Source organism: Malaclemys terrapin, chromosome 15 (assembly GCF_027887155.1).
Source record: "Malaclemys terrapin pileata isolate rMalTer1 chromosome 15, rMalTer1.hap1, whole genome shotgun sequence".
NCBI lineage: Eukaryota > Metazoa > Chordata > Testudines > Emydidae > Malaclemys > Malaclemys terrapin.
In genome coordinates this window covers 33691425-33704198 of record NC_071519.1, presented here as the reverse complement: position 1 = coordinate 33704198, position 12774 = coordinate 33691425, and the positions used below count along the sequence as shown (strand labels likewise).

General features: G+C 55.5%; 1 protein-coding gene across 1 annotated transcript in view; it reads left to right on the top strand.

The window, feature by feature from the left end:
* The window catches only part of DSCAML1 (DS cell adhesion molecule like 1), a 273736-nt gene that overhangs the window by 166927 nt on the left and 94035 nt on the right, over positions 1-12774 (top strand). The window contains exons 5-8 of the mRNA XM_054049478.1: positions 3684-3962; positions 6408-6683; positions 7926-8222; positions 11883-12155. Coding sequence (XP_053905453.1) covers positions 3684-3962; positions 6408-6683; positions 7926-8222; positions 11883-12155 — 1125 coding nt within the window. The remainder of the gene's footprint in view (positions 1-3683; positions 3963-6407; positions 6684-7925; positions 8223-11882; positions 12156-12774) is intronic.

Genomic DNA, 12774 nt, shown 5'->3' with positions numbered 1-12774 from the left:
AGTGACTTCCATTTTCTTAGCAGTATAATGGACTTAACTCCCTCAATATATTAATTAGGAACTGGATATTATAGAGTTCTTGGAGAGGCTCTGGTTAGTACAGCAAGTTAATGCACTGGCCATTTACCTCCACGGGCTCGGTTCAAATGCCACCAAGGTCACAAGCACATGAGTGATTCCAGCCCACTCCTTCCTGAGCATTTTTCCACTCAGCAGAAACGACCATGGCAGTTTCTTCACAGGGCTGGAATTGCAGGGGGTGCGAGGGTTGGGGACTGAAGAGCGTCGGCAGGGCTGGGTGTGGGGGCTGGGGGGGAATTGCAGGGGGTGCGAGGGTTGGGGACTGAAGGGCGTCGGTAGGGCTGGGTGTGGGGGCTGGGGGGGAATTGCAGGGGGTGCGAGAGTTGGGGACTGAAGGGCGTCGGTAGGGCTGGGTGTGGGGGCTGGGGGGGGAGTTGCAGGGGGTGCGAGTGTTGGGGACTGAAGGGTGTCGGCAGGGCTCGGTGTGGGGCCCGGGGGGGGGGGAATTGCAGGGGGTGCGAGGGTTGGGGTCTGAAGAGCATCGGCAGGGCTGGGGGGGAATTGCAGGGGGTGCGAGGGTTGGGGACTGAAGGGCGTCGGCAGGGCTGGGGGGGAATTGCAGGGGGTGCGAGTGTTGGGGTCTGAAGGGTGTCGGCAGGGCTGGGTGTGGGGGGCCAGGGGGAAATTGCAGGGGGTGCGAGGGTTGGTGTCTGAAGGGTGTTGGTAGGGCTGGGTGTGGGTTCTGGGGGGGAATTGCAGGGGGTGCGAGAGTTGGGGTCTGAAGGGTGTCGGCAGGGCTGGGTGTGGGGGGCCAGGGGGAAATTGCAGGGGGTGCGAGGGTTGGGGTCTGAAGGGCATTCGCAGGGCTGGGTGTGGGGGGCTGGGCGGGAATTGCAGGGGGTGCGAGTGTTGGGGTCTGAAGGGGGTCGGCAGGGCTGGATGTGGGGGGCCGGGAGAGAATTGCAGGTGGTGCAAGTGTTGGGGACTGAAGGGCATTGGTAGGGCTGGGTGTGGGGGCCCGGGGGGGAATTGCAGGGGGTGCAAGTGTTGGGGACTGAAGGGTGTCGGTAGGGCTGGGTGTGGGGGGCTGGGGGGAAATTGCAGGGGGTGTGAGTGTTGGGGTCTGAAGGGTGTCGCCAGGGCTGGGTGTGGAGGGCCGGAGGGGAATTGCAGGGGGTGCAAGTGTTGGAGACTGTAGGGCGTCGGTAGGGCTGGGTGTGGAGGTCCGGGGGGGAATTGCAGGGGCTGAGCTGTATGTATGTGTGGGGTGTGGGGGGCAGGGCCGGGAAAAGAGGAGGCGCTAGAGGTCAGGACTGAAGTACCTGGGCATAGGTGCGTGCATGTGGGGGCTTAAGGAGGTTAAGGCTTAAGGCTTAACCAGGGCTTAAGGAGGTTTTTGGGGAGTGACAGGTCAGGACTGGAGCCCCCGGCCTGAGATGTCAGAAGAGCTGACCCTGGCCTCTGGCACACTTTGGCAATTGTCCTCCCCTTTCCCTGCTATCCCCTGACTCCCCCCGGAGTGACACGGGACGGGGCGCTGGAGGCGATTGCGTGGAGGTTAATGAGATTGGGAGTCAGCTCTTTGAACAAGGCACAGACACCCCCTGCATTCCTGGTACATCCTCAGGACGTTCTGGAAGAGGTGCAGGGGCTTTGGCTCAGGTCTGGCTGGGCAGAGAGGGATCACTCTAGTGGCAGCTCTCTGTGCAGAACCAGATGCAGCCGCCTTTCATCTAAGTTAGCTCATCTGCCGAGCGAATTGCCCACCTGTCTTCCAGCCTCGCCCCACTCCGCCTCCCCCCCCCCCCCCCCCAAACCTGGAAGTGAAGTACAGCTGCCAGTTGCGTAGCCTGGCAAGCCGTGCAGCATGACACCAGGCTGTGATGTGATGTGATGTGACAGGCCGGTATGTGAGCAGCCCGATGCGATGTGACGAAGATGCAAGTGATACTGCAGGAGACAGCACAGTCTGTATTGCCGGGTGTCGCGGGGAGCTCCAGGCGTCCCTGCCTGCCCAAGTTACTCTAATCAGGAGGGACTTCACTCGGCTTGAATTCAAATCACCCCTTGCACCAATCAACTTCGAATCCCTAGTTCTCGACCATATGTTTGTTGGCCTTGTTTGTGTTGGTTTGGACTCCTGTGTTAACTGGTTGATGGCCGTGCCCTGGCTGTGCAGTGTGGGCTTGTGGTGAGCAGAGGGGCGGATGGAGAATGGAAGACGGGCTCCTAGGTTCTGGCACGGACTCGCTATGTGACCGTGGGCACGTCACTTTTATCTCCATGCCCGATCAGTAGCAGAGGGATAATACGTAGCTATCCCACAGCGGGGTTGCGAGGGTTAAATCATGTTTGCTTCCCCAATGCACCTCTCAGTTGAGGACCTGCGCATTGTCGTTCGTAGCCAAGAGTTACTGCCTTGCCACCCCATGGCTACTGAGCAAAGTAGCTGTCTGAAGGGCAGGGCCCTGTGTCCCCTGTCGGCAACATCTGCCCACAAGGAGGCAGGCCCAGGGGAAGGAGGTGGAGCTAGGTTAGCCGCAGGGACTGGCATGCTGGCCCACAGGGTTAGCAGCTGGGCAGACCAGAAGTACAGACCCCTTACTAGTATGTGTCCCCACCTGACGGGCATGGACAGGAACCGCCCCTTCCCTGGGCTTTGCTCTGTCCTCTTCTGAGGACAAGACCCCCCCAGTCCCGCTCACCAGGCTTCATATTGTCTTCTCATATGGACAGGACCCCCCCACTCACCCCTCCCGGGCTTTGCGCTGTCCTCTCCCATGCTGGGGTGTGTTCTGTTTTGGGGCGGGGGCGCTCAATCTGGCTTGGCCCCGTGCTGGCCTCGGCCAGTATTTCCATGTCATGGCGTTTCACTGGAGCATGGGTGCAATGAAAGCCGTATCTTTCCCCTGGAATTGAATTTCATGCCTGAGACTCAGTGGTTAATTTTCTCTGCTCCTGGCTGCCCAATGGGCCCCTGTCCTTGTAAATTTTGAAACTTACCACAGAATTTGTGTCTTTTGCACCAGTTAGATCACCTTGCGTAGTTCCTACTGCGCTGTATTTATCCCACCCTCTCATAGTGCGTGTGTCTCCCTGCCTTCCTGGGAAGAGAAGTGGGGAGGTCAGCCCAGGCACTGCCCCACCCTAGGCCAGTCGCCCTGCTCACTGAGTACACGCTAGGCCCCCACCTGCCTTCCTGCTCACACCTGTCCCTACCCCACTATGCATGCAAGCCGTGCTGCAATTGGCAGGGCCCCAACTGAGATCGTAGGCTGGGTGAGTTGCACTGGCCAGCCCGAAAGCAGCAGCATGTGTTCATTCTGGACCCAGGACCACAGCTGGCTGTCCCATTCCTGGCCATGCCATGGGCTGTCCTGCCATCTAGGATACCCAGGGGTGTTCAGAGGAGGAGAGCCTATGTCTGGAGAGTTTGTAACTGAGTTCTGTGATTGTGGCTGCCCCCAGGTCACTAAGCACAGGCTTTCCCCGGTATCTCTGTCCTGGTGATGGCTCAGACAAGACTCCTGGGTCCCCAGTGTTTATAACCAAACACTCTAGTTTGCCCACGTAATGCACCAGCCGGATGGTGCAGGCTGAAGGAAGGGTGTGTCGGCCTTTGCTCCATATCTGCTTCTCAGCAGTTTGCTCTCTGCTCTTAGACCCAGCAGAATCCATTCCTACCATCCTAGATGGCTTTCAGTCCAGGGAGGTAAAGGCAGGCCAGCTGGTGGAGCTTCCATGCATCGCCTCCGGGTACCCGAACCCAGCCATCCGGTGGATCAAGGATGGGCGCCCACTCCCTGCAGACAGCAGGTGGACCAAGCGTATCACAGGACTGACAATCAGTGACCTGCGCGTGGAGGACAGTGGGACGTACATCTGTGAGGTCACAAACACCTTCGGGTCGGCAGAGGTCACCGGGACCCTCACAGTCGTAGGTGAGAGCCGACCAAACAATGGAGAATGTAAAGTTATGGGCCTCTCCATCGTACATCTGGGGACTGGGGGTTGGGGGCAGTGGGCACATCTGGGGACTGGGGGTTGGGGGCAGTGGGCACATCTGGGGGTTGGGGGCAGTGGGCACATCTGGGGACCGGGGGTTGGGGGCAGTGGGCACATCTCTAGAAAGTATCCATCCATCTCTTCAGAGACCGTAATCCTGGGTTTTGTTCATCTCATTGTATTAATATTGGAGCTGGACATGGGCCAAGACGGTGGATCCCACTTCCAGATGTTGGGTCAAGTGGGATTCCAGTCTGGATCTGATGTCCACGGTTCAGGCCCATCTCTGCTCAGATCAGAAAGGGGCTACCTGGACTCCCCAGAGCCTGAACAATCCGCCAAAGTGGGCGTTAAAGGGGAATCATGACTGCTGCCGGATAGCCCAGTGCTGCAACAGAGTTTTGATTTCTCTTCTCTCTTGCATGTCGGGTTTGGCTGCCCAGATGCCTTGGCCTGCGTGGGTTTCATATGCCTTGGGTTATGTTCTATGTGTTAGGATTATGGCCCATTTTACTGGCTTCTCCTTAAACATTAGCAATAGTGAGGTGCGCAACTCTGGATTTCACTGATCATGCCACAGGGGAGTGGGTGGGCGTCCTCTCTAACCTCCCAAAGTCCTGGCCCGGCATTCCTTGGCCCTCTGTTAAACCTGGGATGGATTGTCTGGGGGCAGCCCCCTCTTGGGTTGTTCCAAAGTTCTGCTCAGGAATCTGGAGACACGCCTGAGGTCATCCCAGGACTGTTCATTTGCACGGGGCAGGCGGTTCTGGGGGATTCTAGCATGGCTATTGCTGGTCTCCGTTCCAGAACTGCATGAGATGGATGGGTGATCAAAATGAAATAGCCCTCTTGGCCCTGGCTGTTGTACAAAGCTTTGTACATTGCAGGCTCAGGACGTTAACTGTGCTGTGTGCTGGAGCACAGTGTGGTGTTACATGCACAGCTCAGAGCATTTGAAAGAAGTTTGTTTATTTATATCACAGCAAAATATCCCAGCAAGCCACAGATTTGTGATTTTAATGGAGGGAACAGACTGGGATTGGTGGAAAACCAGAGCGCTACGTTGAGAGCCTTTCAATGTGTGACTGATTGGGTTATTAGTGTTAGTTTTATACTAGGGGCCTGCATGTTGTGTTTTGTTTGATTTTTATATTGAATAAACTCCAGCCAACCAGTAAATTCTGTCTGGGGAGGGCATATATTTATTGCACGCTTTGGTCCTGGGGATCTCCTCTGTCCCCAGTAACCCAGCTGTGTAGCATGCCCCTGGTGATGGGGGCGTGTTTGCCCCAGCCCTTGCAGCGACGCTCAGCATGTTCTGCGTGTTTGTGGAGGAGCAGGCGGGTGTGCATGGGCTGGATCAGAAGGGGAGGCCCCACCCAACACAGCAGCATGCTTAGTGAGCAGCTCCAGGGAAGTCTCTGCTCAGAGCAGGCCTGTCACACCTAGCACGTCAGCCCGCCGTGATGTCTACTTCCAAACGCAGCCAGCCTCTTCACGCCTGCCAGGGCAGCTCCTGTGCAGTCAGAGCGAAAACGATACACAGGGGAGGCACTGCCGGCCCCCCGCGCTCCTGGCCGGTGGGCATGTTGCCCGCACCACGCAGAGGAGCGTGTGTGGGGGTGACATTAAGATGAGGGGCCCTTGCTGCAGACTCTGAGGAAGGTCAGGGACACACCTGGCTTATTGTGCACTGACATTTCACGTGCAGTCAGGCTAATGCTTCCTGGGGAGAGCAGGGAGAGAGACCACGTTAATCAAGGGACTCTCAGAGTGTGCTGTGCAAGGAGCGCTCCATCTCCCCGCCGAGCCGGTGCCGGCCGCCACGCCAGGCTTGCCCTGCCCCCTGCGCTGTGATGGCTCCTCCGGGCCCCCCATCGGGGGTAGGTTTTGTGTAAGGCTCCTGCTTCCAGCAAGCCCCCTTTCCCCTGGCCAAATCAACTCTTGCTCTCGACTCAGTGGCTAATGGAAAGGCTTAGGAGCTGGGGGCTGGGCCTGCAGCTGGTCCGCCCTTCCCAGGAGTTTGCTGGTTGAGGCAGACTCCAGACCCCGGCCAGCGAACACACGTTTGAATGCAAATGGCCTTGTCTACACTCGGACTTGAGCGTGTGCTCACTAGCGCGGGTTGAAAACACACCTGGTTCCCAGTGAAGCCGAGGCCTTGCTGTGCTCGCTGCGGCACGTCACTTGCAGCCTTCCCCACGGCAGCTTGCTGGCATCCTTCTGCGGCAGCCCAGGGAGTAGAAGGGAGACCTTGCTGCTGCTCAGCGGGATGGCGCCACTCGGCTTCCCTGGGGCCCTCCACCATTGCTAGATCCTTTCCCCAGGCCATGAGCCCTGAGCGTTTTTTTTTCTCTTGCCTCCCACCCTGTCTTGCACAGACCCTCTGCACGTGAGCCTCACGCCAAAGAAGCTGAAGACCGGCATTGGCAGCACAGTCATCCTCTCCTGCGCCCTCAGCGGCTCGCCCGAGTACGCCCTCCGCTGGTACCGCAACACAGACCTGGTGGTGCTGGACGACTACATCTCCATCCGGGGGATTAGCAACGAGACCCTCCTCATCACTGCCGCCCAGAAGAGCCACTCTGGGGCCTACCAGTGTTTCGCCACCCGGAAAGCCCAAACGGCGCAGGACTTCTCCCTCATCGCGTTGGAGGGTGAGTCGGCTTCCCGGGCGTGACGGTGAGGAGGGGAGCCAGAGGGTCTCTCCAGTGTCCTTTGCCACCTCTGGAAGCTCTGTGTGCAGAACAAGTGCAGGGGAGATTTACAGCATCCCTAGGAGAGGAGAATGTTGCCCCTTAATTAGACCCTACTCCCCTGCTTCCTGGCCTGTGTGTACTAGCCAGAGGGCTCCAGAGCTGTCTCCACACACCCTCTGCATCCTGTGCTGGCAAGGTTTGCCCACTTCTGCACCTGGAAGTGAAGAGATTCTGCTATGCCAAGCGCTCCCTGTGCTTTGCCCAAGTGCTTGGATGCTCCCAGCGCTCCCAAGGTGCTTCACAACAATTCACTGAACTATGCCATGCAATGCCCATGTGATGTAAGGGTCACTCAACCCAGCACTGAAATGCAGCTGTCTCTGGGGGGGAACCAATGGTTATTTAACAGCACCTAGCAATGCTGCCCAGTATTTCAGGAAAGGGAGGGAAGAAGAATTCCCGTCTGCAGGAGGAGTTGGGTGAGGCAGAATGTACTTACCAGGCATGGTGTGGCCAGGAAGGTGCTGTCCCTTAGTGAAGGTCCCAGGGCGCTTTTGATGACCGGTGGCCAGGACCTTAGTATAAGCTGCTCTAGTAACTGCAGGGAGAGAACCATAGCTGGGCCCTGTCCTCTGCAGGGAGGGTCTGTCCCAAAACAGCAAAATCAGCAACAGTGGGGAAAGGAGGAGCTGCCCAGATGGGGCTCATTGTGGTGCCCTGGCCTTGGGTATGGGCCCATCCTCCCTGAAGGCATTCTCCCTCCGCTGCCTCCCAAGCAGTGTCCTTCCCTCGTGCGGATGTGCCGGGGGCAGGATGGGCCCTGTGTCCCTGCCCCTCTCACGCTCCCTTTTATGTCTCATCTGATGTCCCCCGGGTTCTCACCAGCCCCTTTGAAAGCAGCAGCTCTCCTCCCTGGGGAATGCAGGCTGGGCATGGTGGGGCCCATGGCGTGTCAGGCACGTTCACCCCGTTGGTTTGTTGTTGTTTATCTGTGTCGTGGAAGCACTAGGAACCACAGCCCTGGACCAGAACCCCGTTGTGCTGGGCCCTGGACAAACTGGACAGGATGCCCCTGCCCCCAGAGAACGGACCGTCTAAGCAGTGTTTAAAACCCTCAGTCAAGCTTGTGCCTAAACGCAGCTGCTTGCGAGGGCCCCAGCCTGAAGCCCTAACATGCCCCTCACCGGGTGTCTCTCCTAGACGGGACCCCCCGGATCGTCTCCTCCTTCAGCGAGAAAGTGGTCAACCCGGGCGAGCAGTTCTCCCTGATGTGTGCTGCCAAAGGCGCCCCCCCACCCACCATCACCTGGGCCTTGGACGATGAGCCCATCCAGAGGGACAACGGGCACCGCACCAATCAGTACACCATGTCGGACGGCACCACCGTGAGCCACATGAACGTGACCAGCCCGCAGATCAAGGATGGAGGGGTGTACCGGTGCGCCGCGCGGAACTCGGTGGGCAGCGCCGAATACCAAGCGCGAATAAACGTAAGAGGTGCCTGTCTACTTTTAAATATCAGCATAGGACTCATACTGGGCTTTGTTCTGTTCTGTTTATTGGTAGAATCTCTCTTCTTCTGTGCCATTCCACCCAGCTCCCCCACTGCCCTGCTGTACTTTTTAAAGTTGTTCAAATCATCAGCATGCACTTGGTTGAACAAACCTTCCCCGTGGTTCATCAAGTGAAGCAGGACATGGGGAGCCTATGGAACTCATTGCCACAAGAGAATATTAAGGCCAAAAGCTTAGCAGGAATCCCAGAAGAATCGGGTATTTACATGGCTATTGTGGACATCGACAGTCCTGAGGAGTGTGGTGAACCCCACGCTGCTCTCCCGAAGCTAAGCTTCAGCAGTGGGAAATGGGTTGCACCCTCCTCTGAAGCATCTGGTGCTGGCCGCTGTCGGAGACTGGGCTGGATGGGCCCCGGCCTGGCCTGGCTACCCGTCCCGAGGTGCTTGACTCTCCCATTCCAAACATTTTGTAACCGAGTGAGGCAAAGGGCTCAGTTTATAAAGCAGAGCCCTGTCTCATGGGCCAGCTCTCGGGGAGTGGCTCTGCACTGTTCCTGGGGCGTTGTCAGGGTCACCGTGCTGCAGAGGTGCTGACTGAGGAAGCCCCCGTGGTTCCCTGCTCCTCCTGGGCTACGTTCCAGGGCTACATTGGGGCAGACTGCAGATCCAGACTCCCCCAGAGCTGGCAGCTGTCACATGCCAGAGAAATTCTTTGCAATTTCCACCTTCAAGCTGCATGTCCTTTCCATTTCTTTTTCTGCAAATTTTGTGGGAGAAGTTAACACTCATCAAAGTGCAGGATTTTGCTGCCGGAAGTTAGGAAGAGTGTGAGCTTCATATGCCCCACCCTGCCAATGCAACCCAGTCCTGACCTGCAGCACCCCCCTTCCAGTCCTGCCCCACTGCCCTGGCTTTGCCAGTGCAACTCACTCTGATCTGCTCCACCTCCTACTATTTCAATTTGGACAGTGGGGAGGAATCCCTCTTCTCCTCCCTTCTAATCCTAATGCATCTTGGTCCTAACCTGCAGTGTCCTCTGCAGCACCCCCAGCAATACCAGTCATTGGTTTCTGAGCAGATATTGCCAACTGCACCAACTATTGCATTTGGGAGGAGCCACCAATTTAATTCCCACTACAGCCCTGGGAGGGTTTGGAACCGGCTCCCCAGAGATCAGAGCCAGTGCACTCACCCACTCTGCTCTCATGCTGTTGATCAAAGTGCAGCTGGTAAATGTCTGTTCCCCTGGAGAGGGGCTCCAGCTGATCACGTGCCCAGTCCCAGGGTGAGAGCAGTTGTGATGGCCAGCGGGAATGTGCCCTGCACGGCCTCTGCCTAACTTTCCCCTACTTGTTTTAACTGCACAGTGCTTTGCGGCCCTGCCTCACCTCTGGCCTGTCCACCTCCTAACTCTGACTCTGTCCTTCCTTCCCAGCACCAACTGCCCATAGGCGTTGGGACGTGTATTAAACCCGATGGCGAGCCAATTCGTTAAATCATGACAAATGAGCTGAATTTTCTCTTTGATTTGTCATAGCTGTGTTTTCTTTGTCTGCTAAAATCCATTGTGCTGTTAATCATTCCTCTTGTTATGGTTGGAGCATGCTGTTCTTTGCATTACAGGGACTTCTGGTGGGCAAAATTCTAAGACACAAGGTACAGTATTAGCCGGTGACCGTTACCTATGCAATTAGAAGCGTTAACTGTTATGAACTAGACAGAGCCAAAAGTAACATTATTTTATCTACCAGAAGCAAGTTTGAATGGCCGTTTCATCTGTGTCTCCGGTTTGCCATGGATCTAGTGGTGTTTGTCTGGAAGTCCGGGGAAGCTGGGCTTTGGCAGCCGTTTATCACTAAATCTGGAGCAAGTTCATCGCTTAGCAATGGGAACCACTAGTAAAGTTTGTTGTTGAACTTTTTGGTTTTGTTTTTTAACTACAAATCCTAGATGAGAAGGCAGGGTTCCTTAGTCTGGGTATGTGCACATCTCTCCGACAGGGCCAAGGGGCTGTTTATCAGGAGCAAGTTTTTAAAACTTTTCCAAGTCCTCTGTCAAACTTACTCCCACTTTTACACACCCACCCACACCCTTTCTTTTCTGCTGGTCAGGAAGCCAGCGTTCCATGGCCAGTACAATGCATGGGGGGGGTGTTCCCGAGTAACGGCTGCTCTATGTGAGTTAGCTGGGTCTGAAGCTACCAGTGCCGAATTTGAGTCAAGATAGAGGCAGGCAGTGTTGGGAGCTCTAGTTGCCTGGATTGTTTCCACTCCACCCCAGAACTGTCTGGGGGTGTGTAGCCCTTTACCTCTTCAGTGCTCAGGGGAGAACTTTGTGCCTGATGCCTCTTATAAGATGCTTTTTTCTTTGCCGGGTGTTTTCTTTTGATGGACTCTCCGTTTTTGAAGTCGTATCCCATCGGCAGCCCAGAGCGACGGCTGGTTCTTAAATCCATTTTTTATATTATTTCCCAATTGCTTTGGAGCATTAGAAGTGGTGGCTTTACCAGAACATGAGAAAGCGTCACCAGAACACCGTCCCCCACTTCTGCCTTCCCCCCGCATCTCATCTTATTTTCAGAGTTTCCAGAAAAACTCCCCCAATTGTGGAATCCCTTCTCAGTAACTTTTGGCGAAAGTGGGTAGGAGAGTTAGGAAAATCATTAAAAAGCGAAAGCAGCAAACTGCTTTTGAATGCGTTTGTTTTACGTGCCAAGGGAATGGATCTTCCGTAAGAGCGTCCTGCACACCTGATAAACTGGGAGTTCTGCAGTTCGCCTCAGGCTGGGAGCCAAGATATAGTTGATCTTTACACTGTAGGTGGAGTATTAGTTTGCTGTTTCATTTAGGCAACAGCTGATAAACGGGAGAACAATATGATTGTTGAGCTAAGAAACATGGTGTTGAAATACTCAAGTGTAGTGTTCTCCTGATCCATAAACCAGTCTCAAAGCCAGATAGAAACTGCTAAGCGGTGAATCCCCAGCTGGAGGTTCAGGCAGGCTGATTTTTAAAGTTGAGGTAAAATAGTTTGCAATTGAGGTTGGTGGCGTAAGGTCCTGCTCCCGGCATATTCCTTCAGCAAAAGAGGGGTAGCTTTGTTTTTAAAGAAACATGCAGGGCAGCTGGGAGTGTTAGAAGCTGAATGGAGCTTAGGGAAGCAGCACAGAAACATACTGTCTGTCCCTAGCATTAGCAGGGGTGGGATCAGAGGTATGCAGCGAGTGCCCCAGGGACAGAACTTTCACAGCTGAGCATGGAAGCGACACCCACACAATTTGGCTGTGATTTTAAAAAGCACCTAAGTGGTTCCGGAGTACATGTCCCAGTGACTTTCAGTGGGGCGTGTGCTCCTAGGCCATGTCAGCGCTTTGGAATATCCCACCCTTTGTGCACCAGTGACTGGTGCCAAAGTTTGTCAAAAGCTGGCTCTGCAATTTCTGAGTGTGTGCAGGATGGGGGGGGGTACTCGCCCATATTTGAGCTGTTGCCTCCCCCTTCCCAAACACGAGCAAACCCTAAGTGTTTATCTTGCCTCATTTGCCTATGAAATGTGCTCTGAAATAGCAACAGATCTGTGTGCAAACAAATTGCTCTTCGGAATTAACCTAGCCTGCCTCTTTCATCCTTCCCACAATTTAGGTCCCCCGAGTATCCGAGCCATGAAGAATATAACGGCAGTGGCGGGTAGGGACACCTTCATCAACTGCAGGGTGATCGGGTATCCATACTATTCCATCAAGTGGTACAAGGACGCCTTGCTGCTGCCAGATAACCACCGCCAGGTGGTCTTTGAGAATGGGACCCTTAAGCTGATGGATGTGCAGAAGGGTATGGATGAAGGGGAGTATCTCTGCAGCGTCCTGATCCAGCCACAGCTCTCCATCAGCCAGAGCGTCCACGTTACTGTGAAAGGTAGGAGGTTGGGAGCTCTAAAGCTGCCCCTGGCTGTAACAGGGGACTCACTCTCCTACCCTGGTGTCCTGCCAGTTCTTTGAGTCTCCCGTGCTAGTTGCAGGGGACTTTCAGGGAGGTGCCTGTTGTAGCCAGCAGCCCAGCTGGCTAATTTCAGCATTGTCCTTTTGGCGTTCTCTCTCTGACACGCGCACACCAGAGAGTCAGAGCTGTCCCACCATCCCTGGGTTTTACTAGGGTGGGAGGCCAAGAGGGCACAGTCACCTCAGCCTGGTTTGGTCTTGGGGAGCCCAGCTGTGGGGAGGGGAGAAAGGGTAACAGTCAGTAACGCTGCTGGAAGATCCCCAATCTCCTGCCTGTGAGATGTTTGTTGCCGAAGCCTTTGCCAATTGCCAGTCCCCGGCAATCTTGACGGATGTTGCATGAGGCACCTCTCCCCTCCCATGCTCTTCTGGACCGTTCGGCTGCACTGACTAGTCTGCCTCCCACCCACAGCCCTGGGGGCACCTAGAGCACCCAGTGCTCAGTTGCACATGTACAACTTCTTCCCCATGGGTGGCACATTTGGGGGCCCAGGCAGTGCAGAGGTCGCACTCGAATAATTTTGAGCACGTTGCTG